We start from the raw sequence: 18,571 nt of genomic DNA, 5'->3' as shown, positions 1-18,571 counted from the left end.
TAAAGAACTTGAGACACGTGGTTATAAACTAAGGGGGGGAGAATGGTGGGGGAGGGAGTGTGCGGGTGGAGGGGAATGAAGGGGAAAATAGAACAACTGTAATGCTATAATCAATAAAATATATTAAAAATAAAAAATAAAATAAAAAATAAAAATAATAACATTTTAAAAATAAATTAATTATTTAAAAAAATAAAGTAAAATAAAATAAAAAAGCCTTTTGGTTTCAAAGTGGCCAAACCAGTTTTTCTGGTCTTGTTGGCTGCATTATGCTGGGGGGTGATTGCTATGGCTTTTCTTCCTCCATGATCTGCACTCAGTCAGCCCTGTGTGCACTCTCCAGGGAGGTAGCCTGGCACCTCTCTCACCTCTCTCACCTTGGGTATGGGATCCAGGCCTTCCCAAGTGGCCACTTTCCCCAGGGTTCCCACTGTGGACTGGTGTGCGGGTGTGTGTGCCCTCGTCAGGCTTCCTGGGTCCCGTAGGTGTGCACCTTTCCCAGTGCAGTGAGCGTGCACAGGGTCTTCAGTACAACCTTCCTTGCAGCCCAGCTGGGTGGTGGGAAGGCCTGAGCTATTGCTGCAGAATTCCCCAAACAGTGTATCTCTTTTCATTTTTTCTTTTTGAGGAATTCCTCCTACTCAAGCCTGCCACTCCATATAGTGGCCTGGCCTCTCCCACAGCCCAATCCTCCAGCCAGACCATGACTCAGGGTCATGGCCTGTCACTTCGTGACTCTCAACTCTCCCCAACCAGGGTCCGCAGACTCTGTGGGTGCTCACAGCCCCTGTGTGTTTTCCCTTTAGTCCTTATTCCCCTCTTTGTGACTTCAAGCAACCAAGTCTCTCCGGGTGCTGCTCAGACTTTGGCTGGGGAGGAAGTGCTTGCTCTGGCTCTCTCCCAGGGATCCTGTGGCAGACCGGCTTGCTGGACCTGAGGCTTCAGCCTCCCGGTCCCTGCCCCTGGGACTTTATTGTCCTGAATCACTCTCCTTAGCGTCTGTATTTTTGGTGTCCACTACAATTTTTGGTCTCTTATTTTCATATATGCTGAGGTACTGTTGGCTGTTTGCTCTTTTACTCCATGGATCAGCTAGGATTTTCTCCTGTGTGTAACGGGTAGTGGAATCTGCTCCCCCCTACCCCAATGCCATCTTCCTTTCAATATATCAGGTTAGATTAGTATTTAAAAATGTCTCTATATATTTTATCATATTTTATTGAATAAATGAGAAGCATCATATAATTATGTTTTTTAGAAACCTTTAGTTTTCCCATTTTTTTTGTTCAGCAAACTCAGTCAGGTACAGTGCCATTTCTATTAAGATTTCCAACCTTCATGTAAGCACTACAATGAAGGTATGTCACCCATCAGAGGCATTCTTCAGGAAAGCTCACTGACTGCAGGACCTGTGAATCACATCTTGTTGCTTAGTTTGCTGTTCCTTTTTCTTGTCAGCCCTCCTGAGGTCTCTCTGAAACTACAAAGGGAAGGAAACAATAATTCTTTTATGGCTCTCATAATCAGTAGAATGAATTACACAGTCTTTCTTCATCCACCTATGCAAAGGATACCTCTTTTCTTATAAAAATCTTAGAAAGGAGGAGGCAAATTTTTCATGTGTCAGAATTGACTGCTATTCAAAGATGGGAACTTGTAGGGGACCGGTGTGCTTAAGTCTGGCAAATGTGACTCAGCTCTGTATGGAAAACCTACGGAAGCAAAGTGGTGGGCAGGAGCCATACCTTCAAACAGTTTTCTTATGTGATTCAGGCCTAGAAAATGCATATAGTTTGTTATGGCTTGCTCTTGATAAAATTTCATACTGGTTTCCATAGTGCTTGCACCAGTCTGCAATCCCACTAACAGTGAACTAGGGTCCCCCTTTTCCCCTCAACCTCTCTAGCACTTGTTGTTTGTTTCTTTGTTTATGATAGCCATTGTGACTGGTGTAAAGTGGTATCTCATTGAGGTTTTAATTTCCATCTCTCTGATAGCTAGCGATATCGAGCATCTTTTCATGTGTCTCTGGATCCTCTGTATGTCCTCCTTGGAGAAATGTCTGTTCAAGTTCTTTGCCCATTTTTTAATTGGGTTGCTCGTCTTCTTTGAGTGGAGTCGAGCGAGTTCTTTGTATATTTTGGAGATTAAACATTTGTCTGAGGTATCATTGGCAAATATGTTTTCCCAAGCTGTTGCTTCTCTTTTTATCTTGATTACTTAGCCATGCAGAAGCTTTTAATTTTCATGAGATCCCATGTGTTTATTCTTTTCCTTATGTCCCTTGCTCTAGGGGACGTATCAGTAAAAACATTGCTGCATGGAATATCTGAGATTTTCCTCCCAACGTTCTCCTCTAGGGCTTTAATGGTTTCATGGCTTATATTTAAGTCTTATTCACCTTGAGTTTATTTTGGTGTATGGTGTAAGTTGGTGCTCAAGTTTCATTTTTTTTTTGCACGCAGTTGTCCAGTTCTCCCAACACGATTTGTTGAAAAGGCTGTCTTTACTCCATTTTATGTTCTTGCCCTCTTTGTTGAATATTAATTGACTGTAGAGAGTTGGGTTTGTTTCTGGGCTCTCTGTTCTATTCCATTGGTCTATGTAACTGTTTTGATGCCAGTGTCAGGCTACTTTGATTACAGTGGCCTTGAAATACAGTTTGATATCAGATATTGCGACCACTACTACTTTGTTCTTCTTTCTCAAAATTGTAGCTGCTATTCAGGGTCATGTATGGTTCCATATAAATTTTTGAAGTGTTTGTTCTATGTCTGTGAAATATATCATTGGTTCTTTAATGGGTATTGCATTAAATCTGTAAATTGCTTTGGATAATATGGACATTTTGATGATGTTAATTCTTCCAATGCATGAACTTTTGTTTGTGTCTTCCTTGATTTCTTCCTTCAGTGTTGTGTAGTTTTCTGCATACAGGTGTTTTACCTCCTTGGTCAGGTTTATTCCCAGATATTCTAGTTTTGTTCTTGCTATATCGAATGGGATTTTTTCTTGTTTTCGGCTTCTGCTATTTCATTGTTGGTATACAAAAATGCCTTTGATTTCTGCATATTGACTTTGTATCCCACTGTTTTGCCAAATTCATTTATTAGTTCCAGCAGGTTTTTGGTGGAGTCTATAGGAGTTTTCATGTACACTATCATGTCATCGGCAAACAATGACAGTTTTGTTTCCTCCTTTCTGCTTTGAATGCCCTTTATTTTCTTTTCTTGTTTGATCGCTGAGGCTAGAACTTCTAATACTATATTGAATAGAAGTGGTGAAAGTGGGGAACCTTGTCTTGTTCCTCATCTTAGTGGAAAAGATTTTAGTTTTTGTCCATTGAGTATGATGTTGGCTGTAGGGTTTTCATATATGGTCTTTATTATGTTGAGGAATGCTTCCTCTATTCCCATTTTTTGGAGTACCTTTATCATAAATGGGTGTTGTGCCTTATCAAAAGCTTTTTCTGTGTCTATTGATATGACCATGTGGTTTTTCTCTTTGCTTTTGTTTATGTGGTGTATTACATCTATTGATTTGCAAATATTGAACTATCATTGCATCCCTGGGATGAATCCCACTTGGTCCTGGTGGATAATCTTTTTGATGTATTGTTCAATGCAATTTGCTAATATTTTTTTGAGGATTTTAGCCTGTATGTTCATCAGCAACATTGGCCTGAAGTTTGCTTTCTTTGTTGTGTCTCTATCTGGCTTTGGAATTAGGGTGATGCTGGCTTCATAAAAAGAGTTTGGGAGTTTTCCCTCCTTTTGGTTTTTTTAGAATAGTCTGTGAAGAATAGGGGTTAGCTCTTCCTTAAAATCTTTGTAGAATTCTCCTGTGAAACCATCTGGTCCAGGGATTTTGTGTGATGGGAGTTTTTGATTACTTCTTCAATTTCATCTGCTGTTATTGGCCCGTTCTAGTTTCCTGCTTCTTTTTCATTGAATTTTGGATGATTATATTTTTCTGGAAATTTGTCCACTTCACCTAGGTTTTCAAATTTCTTGGCATACAGTTCTGCATAGTAATTCCTTACAATCCTTTCTATTTCTGTGTTATCAGTTGTAATCTCTCCTCTTTCACTTCTCATTGTGTTTATTTGGGTCCTCTCTCTTCTTTTCTTGATGAGCCTACTTAAAGGTTTCTCTATTTTGTTTAGCTTTTCAAAAAAACCACTCCTGGATTCATTGATCCTTAGAATTGTGCTTTTAGTCTCTATGTCATTTAATTCTGCTCTGATCTTGCTTATTTCCTTCCTTCTACTTGCTCTGGGCTGTCTTTGTTGTTGTTCCTCGAGTTCTTGCAGGTGTCAGGTTAGGTTGTTTGTTTGAAATGTTTCTATCTTCTTTAGGTAAGCCTGTATTGCTATGAACTTCCCTCTCAGGACTGCCTTCGCTGTGTCTCATAAGTTTGGGTTTTTGTGAGTTCATTTTCATTTCTTTCCAGAAGCTTTCTGATCGCTTCCCTAATTTCAATCTTGACCCATTCATTGTTTAATAGCATACCATTCAGTCTCCATGATTTTGGGTGTTTTGGGTTTTTTCCTGTTGGGTTGGTTTCCAATTTCAGTCCCTTGTGATCAGACAAAATGCTTGGTATTACTTCTATTTTCCTGAATTTGTTGAGACTTGTTTTGTGTCCTATCATGTGGTCTGTCTTTGAAAATGTTTCATGTGCATTTGAAAATAATGTGTATTTAGCTTCTTTGGGATGGAGGGCTCTCTATATATCAATTAGGTTCATTTCATCTAGCGTGTCATTTAATGCTGCAATATATTTGTTGATATTTTGTTTGGAAGATTTGTCCATTTTGACAGTTGGGTGTTAAAACCCCACTATAATTGTGTTGCTGTCAATACCTTTGTTGAGGTCCTCTAGGGTTTTCTTTTTATATTTGGGTGCTCTTATGTTGGGTGCATATATATTTACAATGTTAATGTCTTCTTGGTGGATTCTTCCCTTGAGTATTATGAAGTAACCTTCTGGGTCTCTCTTTCTGTCCCTTTTTTTGAAGTGTATTTTGTCTTATATGAAAATTGCTACCCTGGCTTTTTTTTTTTCTTGTTCATTTTCTTGGAACATTTGTTTCCATTCATTCACTTTTAGTCTGTGGTGGTCTTCTGACCTGAGGTGGGTCTTTTGTAGGCAGCATATGTGTGGGTCGTGCTTTCCTATCCATTCAGCTATTTATATCTTTTAATTGGTGCATTTAATCCATTTACGTTTAAGGTTATTATTGATAGGTAGTTACTCAATGCCATTTTTGTACCAGGTTTCCTCTCTGTCTGTCTCTTTTCCTTCCTTTCCTTAAAGCAGCCCTTTTAGTAATTCTTGTAGAGCTGGTTTTGTGGAGGTGTATTTTTTTACACTTCTTTTGTCTTGGAATCTCTTTATTTGGCCTTCTATCTTGATTGAGAGCCTCTTAGTACAGTAGCCTTGGTTGTAGTGTTCTGTTTCTCATTACTTGGAATATTTCCTGCCATTCTCTTCTTGGTTGGAGTGTTTCCATTGAGAAGTCAGTAGCCAACCTTATTGGGACCCCTTATATATTACTTCCTTTTTCTCCTTTGCTGCCTTTAGGATTTTCTCTTTGTCTTGGAGGTTTGCCATTTTAATGATGATGTGTCTTGCAGTAGGCCTCTTTGGGTTCCACCTGATTGGGACTCTCTGCGATTCCTGGATTCATGTGACTTTATTCATCCTCAGCTTAGGGACATTTTCTGTTATTACTCTTTCAAGTAGATTTCCTATCCCTGTTCTTCTTCTTCTCCTTCTTGTATTGCTATTATTTGGATATTATTACGTTTCATATTGTCTTGCATTTCTTTTAAATTCTCCTCATTTTCTCTGAGTCTGTTTTCAATTACTTGGTCCATCTGGGACATTCTTTCTATCCTGTCTTCGATCTCACTTATGCGATCTTCCACCTCATTGATTCTATTCTTCATATCTTCTACTGTGTTCTTTAGTTCAGAAATTGTATTCTTCACTTCCTCTTGGTCTTTACTGCTGGTTTCTATTTCCTTTTTCATGGTGGTATAGTTTGCAGGGAGTTCTTTGTAGCCCCCCTGTAGTTTCTGGTAGCTCATTGTAACCTCTTTGAATTTCCTGACAACCAGTGCTTTGAATTCCACATCTGATAGTTGGCTTGCCTCTATTTCATCTAACTTTCTTTCTGAGACTTCCTCCTTTTCTTTCATTTGGGGATTGTTTCTTTGTCTTCCCATCGTTTGTGATACTCTTCTTGTTGACCTCAGCTTCTTAAATTGATCTATTCTGGTTCCCTGGGTTTATGGTGTGAAATTTTGTAGTAGGATGCCTGTGAAATTCAGTGGTGCAGTCTCCTGCAGATATCTTGGAGTTCTCCTCTTCCACCTACTCCCCTGGTTGGTTTCCAGCTGGTCAAACCTTTTCTTCTGGTTTCACTAGCTGCAGCAGCCTGAGGAGCTATTAGTGTGGCTTTTCTCTTGTCTCAGTGAACTCAGCTGGTCTTGCCAGTGCCCTCCCAAGATCCAGACTGGCGCTGCTCTCCCATGCCCCACTGAGAGCAGGTTTTTCCCCAGGCTTCCCAGCCCTGGCCTGGCATGAGGGCGTACGCTCCCAGTCAGGCTTTCTTGGTCTCTCAGGCTTGGGCTTGGACCATTCCCAGTGCTGTGGCTGAACACACAGGGCAACTCACAATTCTTCATAGCTGGCAGCCAGAGCCTGACTCCCGGTGCTTCTCAGTCTGCACTGGCTGGGTAGGGAGGGTGCTGGTGACAGGCGCTCTACCAGGGGCCTTGCCAGTACCCCGCAGCTCCCCAAGACTGTGCGAGCGCCGGCCCAAGTCCCTTGCTACAGGGAATGCATGGCGACTCGCAGATCCCCAGGCTGGTAGCCACAGCCTGACTCCCAGTGTTTCTCAGTCTGAGCTGGCTGAGTAGGGAGGTAACTGGTGAATGGCACTCTTCCAGGGGTCCTGCAAATATCCTGCAGCTCCCCGAGACTATGGGAGCACTGGCTCAGGCTACCAGGAACACAGGGGCGACTCAGTTCCCTAAGCCAGCAACCACAGCCTGACTCCACTGGTTATCAGAGCTCTCTGGTTTTCTTCCTAATGCCCACTCCTCTCTCTGCCACTACAGGCCAGCCAATCTCTCCTGGTACTTTCCAATCTGTGCCCTGATGGTTAGAGAGGGTGCTGGTGACTAGTTCTCTCCCAGGGTTGTTGTTGCCTGCCCTTGGCTCTCAGAGACCAGGGCGACCCAGCCAGGGTCCTGGCATGGCCCGGCGGAGGGCCTGCAGCCTCTGCACTGTTCCCTTGTACCTTGATGATCTGCAGTTGTCTCTTCTCCTCAACCTCTGGTCATTCAGTGTCCACTACAGTTTCTGGAGTACTGCCTTCCTATATGCTGGGTTCCTGTTGAGTATCCACTGCTCTCCTCTGCAGATCAGCCTGGTTTTTCTCCGGCACATGAAGGGAAGCAAAATCCTTTGTCGTACTTCACCACCATCTTCCCAGTTCCTCCAGGCATTTCCATTTTTAATTATTTGATGAAACTCCCTACTGTTTGCTACAATGGCTGAGCCAACCTGGATTCCCACCAACAGTGCAGTCTCTTCAACAAATGATGTTAGGAAAATTGGACAGGACAAAAACTATAACTAGATCACTAACTTATACCATATACAGGATTAAACTCAAAATGGGTAAAAGACTTAAACTTTAAATCAAAAAATCATAAAAATCCTAGAAGAAAACATGGGTAGTGAAATCTCAGACATCTCTTGTAGCAATATTTTTGCCAATATATCTACTACGAAAAAGAAAACAAAGGAAAAATAAAGAAATGAGGTTGCATCAAACTAAATGCCAAAAAAAAATTCATTAACAAAATGAAAAGGGAAATATGTATGAGAGAACATATTTGCCATGTGATAAGGGGTTAGTTTACAAAACATATAAAGAATTTACACTACTCAACACCAGAAAGTCAAACAATCCAATGAAAAAATGGGGAAAGGACCTGAATAGACACTTATCCAAAGAAGACACAAAGATGGCCCATAAACATAAAAATGTGCTAATTATCAGAGAGATGCAAATTAAAACCACATTGAGATGTCACCTCACACTTTTGAGAATGGTTATCATTAATCAACAACCAGCAAGTGTTGGTGAAAATGTGGAGAAAAGGGAACACTAGTGCACTGTTTGCCAGACTATTTTTTCTTATTCAAATACAATTTAATAGTTAAAAGCACATCACAATGTAAACTTATAAGCATACTGTATCTGCCTTTTAATATAATTTTTATTTAGCTACATATTTCTTTCTCTTGTATAAATTACTTGATATTCTAAGGTATTAATTAAATGCAGTATCAAATTGGATAAACTAAAGTTGGTGTAAAAATGTGAGTTTTAATGCTAGCATCAATTACTACCTATTACCACCTATTACCATATATAGGAAAGTTCCTACACTTTGTATACCTGTCAAGTTGAAAAATCCATATAACTTTGTGTTCTGCCTTAAGTTAATGAAAAACAATAGTAGAAACTGTATCTATAACTTACAATGAGATAATTATTTGAGTTTCTTTGACTTCCTTCTAGCACCAGACAATTTCATTTCCATGACCTGCTCACAGACCCAGAAGAGAGTACTCCCTTCTATATCTTTCAGTTGGACCTGGGATATACCCTTAACCTGATGTAAATAAATTTATAGGTTTAGACAAACATACGACCTTTTCTAAGGTCGTATGTAAATACTGGGGCCATTGGCAGTTTCCTAAATTGCGAGGTTCAGTGAACTTGCTCTGCAAAACGAGGCAGTGAGGGCCTGAATGGACATGGAAGGAGGTATGAGAGCGATATTATAGTCCCCGGCATAAGGATAGCATCCTGGCCTCTTCTTCCTGATCTCATGTTAGAGTTTGCTATACTGTTATGTATGATTTTTTTAGGCATATATTGTTTTTACTTTAGTTGGTTTGAATATGTTCTAATCATTACAATCAAATGAGGTTCAATTATAAACTACTCTACTTTTTTTTAAATTCTGTAATTCAAAACAACTTGTGATATTTTTCAAGTTGTGTAATGATTTTTTATTAATATAACTGTTAAGTATACTATAAGGTTGGTTAATAGTTTTTGTGGTGTCATGTAGTATGTTTTGGAATTGACATCCTCACCTTAAAAATATTAGTGGATGCTTCATATAGTCCAGTATCGGGGGGGAGGGGAAGATAATATAAAGATTACATAAGCCTAAAGAGAAAGAATGAATAGAACAACTTAATAATTGACAGCTTAAAACTGAATGGGTTGTGCATGAAATACCATGATCCCATATTTTATTACACACTCATATTTATAAATATGTTATTTAGAATACATTGATGCTAGTAAAAAAGACATAGTTATAAAGCTATTAATTATGAAAAGAAACAAATTATTCAATGGTAGTCAGCAAAGATTCTGGTTCTTTCTGCCTTTTCACGTAGTTGTCCTCCATCTTTTGGCTCCAATCCTTGATCTTGATATTCCAGGCCCCCAAGATACAGATCCAGGATACAGATCCAGGATACAGATCCTGAGATGCAACTCATCCTCATTCAAAGCATGGGGGGGAGGCATTGTCCTTCCTAGATTGTTTTTATTTTTTTATTCATTTAAAATTTTTAATTACAGTTAACATATATTATTATGTTAGTTTCAGGTGTATACCCCCATGGTTAGACATTACATAACTTAATAAGTGATCATCCTGATAATTCTTACAGCCATCTGACACCATACCTAGTTATTAGACTGTTATTGACTATATTCTCTATGTTGTACTTTACATCCTCGTGACTAATCTGTAAGAAATGATTTAAATTTCTTTTTTTATATAACTCTTGTTCAAGTACAGTTTTCTTTCTTGTATTCCCAGCCCTGCCCCCACCAGTGCTCCCCACCTCCCTCCCATCTCTGCCCCCCACCTTAGTTGTTGTCCATGTGTCCTTTATACTTGTTCATGTGAGTCCTTCCCCCTTTCCCCTGTGATTCTTTCCCCCTCCCCTCTGGACCTTGTCAGCACGTTCTGCATTTCAGTGTCTTTGGTTACATTTTGCTTGCTTGTTTATTTTGTTGTTTAGATTTCTGTTAAAGGTGATATCATATGGTATTTGTCTTTCACTGCCTGGCTTATTTCGCTCAGCATAATGCTTTCCAGTTCCATCCATGATGTTGCAAAGGGTAGGAGCTCCTTCTTCCTTTCTGCAGCATAGAATTCCATTGTGTATATGTACCATAGTTTTTTGATACAGTCATTGACCAATGGGCATTTAGGTTGCTTCCAACTCTTGGCTATTGTAAATTGTGCTGCTATGAACATCGGGGTGCATAGGTTCTTTTGGATTGGTGTTTCAGGGTTCTTAGGATATACTCCTAGCAGTGGAATTGCTGGGTCAAAAGGCACGTCCATTTTTAGTTTTCTTAGAAAATTATATACTGCTTTCCATAGTGGTTGTACCAGTCTGCAATCCCACCTAAATTTCTTAATCCCTTCACCATTTTTTATTATCCCGCACACCCCTGTCCAATCTGGCAACCACTGAAACATTCTCTGTATCTATGATTCTGTTTTTGTCCTGCTTGTTCATTTATTTTGTTTTTTTAATGTTCAATTATTGGTAGATATGTATTTATTGCCACTTAATTGTTCATGACTATTAAATAATTTCTAATTTCTGAATATGAAGTTAGACATGTGTATTAGATTAAATAATTATACTGAAACTCTCTGTGATGATTTGGGCATCTTTGAATATGAATTCAAAAAGAAGTATCAATAAATCATTTTATTATGGGAAATTTGATTTCATCTTCTATATCAAAAACTGGTAAAAAATAAATTAGCAACTCTCTACTTTTTGTCTATTTTTATTACTTTTGATGAGATTTTAAATATTTTCTTTGTCTTTTCTCCAGAATTAGATCCAGTGACCCAGAAACTTATGCTCCAAACAGCTAAACCAACTTTTGGCCATCTTACAGATGTAAGTAAAAAGTTCAAGTTATAATATCACTATAAATGGTAATTAAATGCAAGCATCTTTATTTAATTTTAGTAGCAAGGCTATAATATCAACTCTAGAAAATGATGTAACAGGATATTTTTAGAAGTTTTTTAAATGACTCATCCACTTATGTGTTTTAATGTTACTTGTGGTAATATTTTTGGTAACATGGAGATTTATAACAGACTAAACAAATTTATAGCCTTTCTGAACAACAGTATACCATATAATTAGCCTTACACAGAAGAATTGCATCAATTTTTTCTAGTACTTTTACAGTTTTAGATCTTATGTTTTAGTCTTTAATTCAGTAAGGTAAGGACAAACACAGCACAATCCCATGTATGTGAGCTGCATAAATTAGGGTCATGGAAGAAAAAAGAATTGTGGTTGTCAGTGGCTGGAGTAAAGAAAAATGTTGAGTTGCTAATCCACAGGTATAAAATCTCAGTTATGAAGATAAGTATGTTCTAGAGATTTACTATATGACATTGTGTCTATAACAATGCAGTATTGCACACATGTATCTGTTAAGAGGGTAAATCTTGTGTTAAGTGTTTTTACCACAAAATAATAAAAAAGGTTTGCATTTTTTAGAATGATACTTAAAAGCTGTGAACCATTATTTTTTTAGTTTTAACACTTATCTTTTATGTTAAAAATATTACTCCTAGCCCTGGCTGGTGTAGCTCAGTGGATTGAGCATGGGCCTGTGAAGCAAAGGGTCACTGGTTTGATTCCCAGTCAGGGCACATGCCTAGGTTGCAGGCCAGGTCCCCAGTGGGGGACACATGAGAGGCAACCACACACTGATATTTCTCTCACACTCTTTTTCCTTCTCTTCCCCTCTATCTAAAAATAAATAAATATGTATTAAGTATTCAATAACTATTTATATTAAATATTAAATAGTTATACTTATTTATTGAATATTTATATTAAAATATTACTCCTAGTTGGAATAAATATACCTTATGCCAATCCTTATAAAATTTATATTTATGTTATACTATAGAATGCACAGAAGACTGGTATGAATGAGACCATGTTGGAATAGGTAGCTCATGCTAGAATATTGAATAACTTTAAAAAGAGATATGAAAATAATCTTGAATAAGTTTATGGTATAATGAAGAACATGTAGAAAATCCAAATCATTAACATTTCAGAAGGTCAGGGGAAGGCCAGATGCTGGATAAGATCACTTTACATGAATGAAAGGCAAATCACAAGTCCACATGCCTGGAAAGGGTGTGTTCATAAGGGTGGCAGTCTATGATGTGTGATATGACAAAATGGTAGCCTAGTCCAAGGGAATAGGAAACAGGTTCATAGTTTAACAAAACAGGGTTTTTGAGGACCAAAGCAGTTAAGGGAAGTTTTAAAGACTAACATGTTTATAGTGTGGTGCTGTGTGGTTGCCCTACCCTGTACCCCCCCCCCCCACACACACACAAAAAAAANCCCTTTAACCCCCCCCCCCCCCACACACACACACACAAAAAACCCTTCATGACATCCACACAGATCACTCTGATGCCTTCAGTGCTTTCTCATGATTGGAGTTGAACACACGTTGAGTTTCTCTTTCAGAGTAAAGTGTGGTACAAAAAGTTTCCCAAAGGGAACATCTGGGTTGCATTTTGAGAACTCATCTGAGATTTGTAAACAAAGGTGAAACTCATGATATTTTGAATTAAATTGTTATGAAGAAAAGGAGGCCAGACTGTTTATTCACTGTGGTTGCCAAATGACACAAGCCATGGTGGTTGCTGGCATGTGACTTCATGGAAGAGGGATGTTATAAGATGAACACTTGTCAAGTGAAATTTAATACTGAGAGATCAAGTAAGGGAATAAATATACATGCCATTTCATATATTTGAGTGAGAGAATTAAGAACTATTATTCTTATGTTTGATATTAGTGATGGATATGGAATTGAAACACATCAGGAAACCAATTTCTTAAGATATTAAAAATCTTTTCAGGATTTTAATGAGGTGTTCATGGCAGATGTGACCTGTGAGGTTTCCTGGAGAAAGTATTCTATTGTGTGATTGGTCATCAATCAAGTGTTATAATGACTTGTTGAGGTAAAAAGCTACACAAAAATAAAGAAATGTATGGGAATATAATGCTAGTGACATAAGAAAATACTTTGATTTGTGGTTAGAATATGTTACTGAAATGCTTAGGAGTAGCAAGTATAAAGCAGAGAAATGAGATTAGAAAATTATTTGCAAAGACAGTGCCAGGAATTTCATAAGGTAGACATATCTCTATGTTGCTGGCAGTGTATTATAAAATGGAAAGTAACTTAGTTTAAGATACAAGATTCTGATTACAAGTAAAAAAGGCAGGTAATAAAAGACTCTTACATATATCTTAAAATTAATGACTTTTTAATAAACCTTCTGATAACATATGGAGGAAGTATTGGACCTACCTAGAGATAGCCACTTCAAGAGTAGTTTATAAATTAGCTTTCCCAGAAAGACCTCAAATTCATTAAAACCCAAAACTTCTTTCCTGATATCTGTCTCTCAGTACATTTTATTCAGGAGGAAGAAGATTAGAAGTAATAAAGCTTGCCCTCAGTGGATAAAATGAAATATGTGACTTGAAACATCAGTGGTCAGTTCAAAGTGGCCCATCTGTGAATTACTAGCATGTGCTCAGCTGCCTAAGGCCTAAGTGCTGGACCACAAGAAGACACTGATCTCCAAACTTGCCATGGACACTGGAACTGCCCACTAATTTAATTCTGGTCTGGTGGTCCTCCCATGTAGAACGTATGTGATCCCCTGAGATGTGAAGAAGCAGATTTTTAAAATAAAATAGACTTCCAAGCCTCTGGGAAACAGAGACACAAAGCCATTCATCTGGGTTGTTTAAAGGGTAGAAACTCTATTTTTGTCCTAGAGAAATTCAGCTCATGGACTGAGAGAGGTTGGAAACCAAGGCAGAGATATTAATTTGGGACTCATGAGGAGAAAGTCCACATAAAGATGCTTCTGGTAGGTTGGGCTATGGCTCTGAGGATGCCTGTGAGTGAGTCAGGATTGGACTTCTGAGTTCACCTAGAAACCTCTTCTTCTGTAACAATAATAATTGCACATTCCTTGAGCTTGAACTTGGGATTCAAAAACTGAGCTCTGCTGACAATATTGACCTTTGCCTGACTCTACTGAGAGGGGCAGTCCAGAGTCTCGAGAAAATACTTTCTTCACAGCTAAACTCATCAGATATGTAGGGGACATTAGCCCAAAAGAGGCCATTGGAATGTCATGGGTGTCCCAAGGCTGGGAGAATAGTCTAAGCCCGCAGCCACTGGAACTCTAGGCATAACAAGGAAACCCTAGGGTTACAAAACATTTACAGAACAATGGGTTTTTAAGGAGATACAGATATTTTTGTTTGGTAAATATATAAATGAGAATGAGAAAGAGAGGTGTTATTTTCAGGGTTGGTAGAGGTAGGAAGTTTTGAGGTAAAGGCTGGTACAGCCACCAGTGAGTGCAGAGATCTGGATACATATCCCGGGGACCTAACCATAAGGAGGGTGTGAGATATGGAGGGAACAGACATTTAACACACAGCACAAAAAGCAAAGTGTACCAAGGAGAAAATCTAGGTTGGAAGTGTGGCCACAGAGAGACTTACAAGAAAGTACACATTTCTAATGGGACTCTGAATTGTATGTGATGGCAGCTTTAAAGTAAACATTCTGCTTTCCTTCAAATCTTCAATTACTTACTAATGATTTTGATGGGATGTTTTATGCTGAGGGGAAAAAGGTGCTGACCCCAACTTCCAGTTTGTTGGAGCAAGAACAGATGTGCAATACAAAGACAACTACATGTGTGAAACCATGTATCATAGCAAACAAAAATCCACTCAACTCTCCAATGTGTTAATGATCATGCAAATACTAATTTTAGATTCTGTATTTGTCATCATGTTGTCACTGATGCTGCTTGAAATAGAGGCATTTATTCCTCTACTTTGCATAAGATAATATTATTTTGTTAACTAATTGTGGAAGAATATATGTATGTGTGTGTGTGTGTCGGTATATACATATATATGTGTTTGTGTGTATGATATATAAAAGTGTGTATGTATATATATGTGTGTGTGTGTGTGTGTGTGTATATATATATATATATATATATATATATATATATATATAACATTTAAGCAGTTTATTTACACTAGTCAGCAGTTTTCCACAGACCTGGAATTATTTTGACTGGTTTATAAAAAAATTAGGAGTTTCAGACACAGCTCAGGAATGCCTGAATAATTATTGGAATATTAAATGAAGTCATATTCTTGAATGTGATGCCACGAAGGGCCAGCTTTAGAGTTCATCTTGTCCCTTTTCCCCACTTATCTGCTCAAAGCGTGCTTAGTTCCCATGTGTTTACATCTAAAAAGTATTGTTTTATATTTTATAATTAATCTACAATTGATCTATATTGTATATGATGTGAATTTTAGGTTAAGTATTGTGTTTTTGTTTTGCAAATATTTATTCAGTTTCCCACCTCCGTGTATCAAAAAGACTGTCTTTCACAAATAAGCTACATTGCTACCATAGTTATAAATAAACTGGCTACATATGCGTGTCTATTTGTATATTGTCCTTTTAAAAATACAGATACAAACAATGTCTATCCTCACACCAATGAAAAAATGGCTTAATTTTGAATAACATAAGTTTTTAAAATGTATTCATATAGTAAATCCACTTTGTTCTTCATGATTGTTTTGTCAATGACCATCCTCTTTAAATTTTTATTTACATTTTACAATAAAGTTAAGTTATCATCAACCACCAAATAACTTCCTAGGACTTTAAGGTGTTCTACTTATCTTTGCTTTTCAGCAGTTTTATTTTGATGAGATTATATTTGGTTTGGGTCTTTTTCACTTTTTAAAAATATTATTATTGTTCAAATATAGTTGTCTGCCTTTTCCCCCTGCCTTTCCCCCCACCAACCCCAGCCAAACCCACCTCCTTCCCTCTGATACCACCCCAACTGATTTTGACCATGTGTCCTTTATAGTGTTCCTGAAAACCCTTCACCGTTTTCTCCCCATTTCCCCCTCCCACCTCCCCTCTGGTTACTGTCAGATTGTTCTTTTTTAAAAATATGTTTTATTGATTATGCCATTATAGTTATTCCATTCCCCCCTTCATTCCCCTTCATCCTGCACACCCACTCCCCCCATTCACCCCTTTAGTTCATGTCCATGCGTTGCAAGTTCTTTAGATTCTATATTTCCCACACTATTCTTGTCCTCCCCCTCCTTTCTATTTTCTACCTACCATCTATGCTACTTAGTCTCTGTACCTTCTCCCCCACCAACTCCCCTGTTGCTAACCCTCCATGTGATCTCCATTTCTATGGTTTTGCTCCTGATCTAGCTGTCTGCTTAGTTTGCTTTTGTTTTAGGTGTGGTTTTTACTAACTGTGAGTTTACTGACCTTTCACTGTTCATATTTTTATCTTCTTTTTCTTAGAAAAAAGATTGTTCTTAATTTCAATGTCTCTGGTTATATTTTCCTTGCTTGTTTGTTTTGTTGATTAGGTTCCACTTAAAGGTGAGATCATATGGTATTATTTTTATTTATTCCATTTAGGCTTCAAAGCTTTTTGAACCTGTGGGTCTATATCTTCTCTTAGTTTTGGAAAATTCTCAGCTAGGACTTTTCCAAATGATTCTGCACCATTCTTTTTCTCCTTCATTTCAGATTTCCTTTAAATCTATGTGAGAAATTTTTGCTCATGTAACCTTTCTCTTAGAATTCCTTTATATATTGAGATATGTTCAGTCTCTACCACTTTGTTGAGAGTTTTTATCATAAGTGGATGTCAAATATTGCCAAATGCTTCTTCTGCAAAGATTCAATTACTGTATGATTTCCACCCTTCATTTTGTTCATGTGGTGCATCCTATTGACTGATTTGCAGATGTTGAACCATACCTTTATCCCTGGAATAAGCCTTCCTCAATAATGGTGTATTCATCAAGGTCATTACCTTTTAATGTATTTTTGAACATATTTTGCTTAAATTTTGTTGAGGATTTTTACATCTGTATTCCTTGGAGATATTGGACTATACTTTTTTTCTTTTTGTGGTATCCTTGCCTGATTTTGTTATTAAGGTAATGTTGGCCTTCTAAATTGTGTATGTATGTTACTTCCTCTTTTATTTTCAGAAAAAATTGAAAAGCAATGGCATCAATTCTTTCTTGAATATATAGTAGAATTCACCAGTGAAACCATCTGTTCCTGGAATTTTGTTCATCAGAAAGTTTTTTTAAATTATTGATTCAATCTCCTTACTAGTAAAGGTTTTGTTCTTATTTGTTATTTTATTGTGATTCAATCTTAGTAGTTTGTGTTTCTACAAATTGATCAATTTCTTCTATGTTGTTCAATTGTTGGGATAATGTTGTTCATAGTAGTTTTTTATGACCCTCCATTTCTGAGGTATTAGTTGTAAAATCTAATCTATTTTTGAGTTTATTTATTTGGGTTTTCTCACTTTTCCCCTTGAGGATACTAGCTTAAGGGTGGTGAACTTGGCTTATATTTTTAAGCAACCAGATTTAGTGTTTTTTCTCTTTGTAATCAATTTTTAAAAATTAATGTTCAAATACAGTTATCTCCATTATCCCACCACCACTTTCTCCCTCCACACCCACACCTATCTCCTACCATCGATCCTAACCCCCTTTGGATTTGTCCATGGGTGCTTTACTCATGTTCAATGACAACCCTTTCCCTCCTTTCCCCAATTATTTTCCTCCCCATGCCCCTCTGGTTACTGTTAGATGGTTCTTTTTTTAAAATATTTTAAAAAGATTTTATTCATTTATCTTTTAGAGGGAAAGGGAAGGAGAGGAGAGAAATATCAATGTGTGGTTGCCTCTCATGGGTCCCCTGCTGGGAACTGGCCTGCAACCCAGGCACATGCCCTGACTGGGAATTGAACTGTGATCCTGTGGTTTGCAGGCCCACGCTCAATCCATTGAGCTACACCAGCCAGGGCTTTGTTAGATAGTTCTTAATTCAGTGTTTCTGGTTATATTATGTTAGGTTGTTTGTTTTGTTAAATAGGTTCCACTTATAGATGAGATCATGTAGTACTTGTGTTTGACCACCTAGCTCACTTCACTAGGTATAATGCGCTCCAGTTCCCACCATACTGTTGCAAAAGGTAGGAGCTCCTTCTTTCTTTCTGCCTAACAGTATTCCATTGAATAAATGTACCACAGTTTTTGGATCCACTAATTTACTGATGCTCACCTAGGCTGCTTCTAGCACTTGATTATTGTAAATTGTGTTGCTATGAATATTAGCATGCATTGGTTCTTTTGAATCAGGGTTTGGAATTCTTAGGGTATAATCCCAGCAGCAGAATTGCTGGGTGAAATGGCAATTCCATTTTCAGATTTTTGAGAAAATTTCATAAAGTTTTCCACAGTGGCT

At 37.8% G+C, this 18,571-nt stretch overlaps 1 protein-coding gene across 1 annotated transcript in view; it reads left to right on the top strand.

Moving 5' to 3' along the window:
• The window catches only part of CNBD1 (cyclic nucleotide binding domain containing 1), a 327,528-nt gene that overhangs the window by 305,697 nt on the left and 3,260 nt on the right, over positions 1 to 18,571 (top strand). Inside the window, exon 11 of the mRNA XM_037050237.1 lies at positions 10,973 to 11,040. Coding sequence (XP_036906132.1) covers positions 10,973 to 11,040 — 68 coding nt within the window. The remainder of the gene's footprint in view (positions 1 to 10,972; positions 11,041 to 18,571) is intronic.

This window comes from Sturnira hondurensis, unplaced genomic scaffold (assembly GCF_014824575.4).
Source record: "Sturnira hondurensis isolate 20B ecotype Veracruz unplaced genomic scaffold, ASM1482457v3 Scaffold0006571, whole genome shotgun sequence".
In the NCBI taxonomy this organism is placed as follows: Eukaryota; Metazoa; Chordata; class Mammalia; order Chiroptera; family Phyllostomidae; genus Sturnira; species Sturnira hondurensis.
The sequence above is the reverse complement of the archived record's forward strand: the minus strand, read 5'-3'. Positions and strand labels throughout refer to the sequence as shown.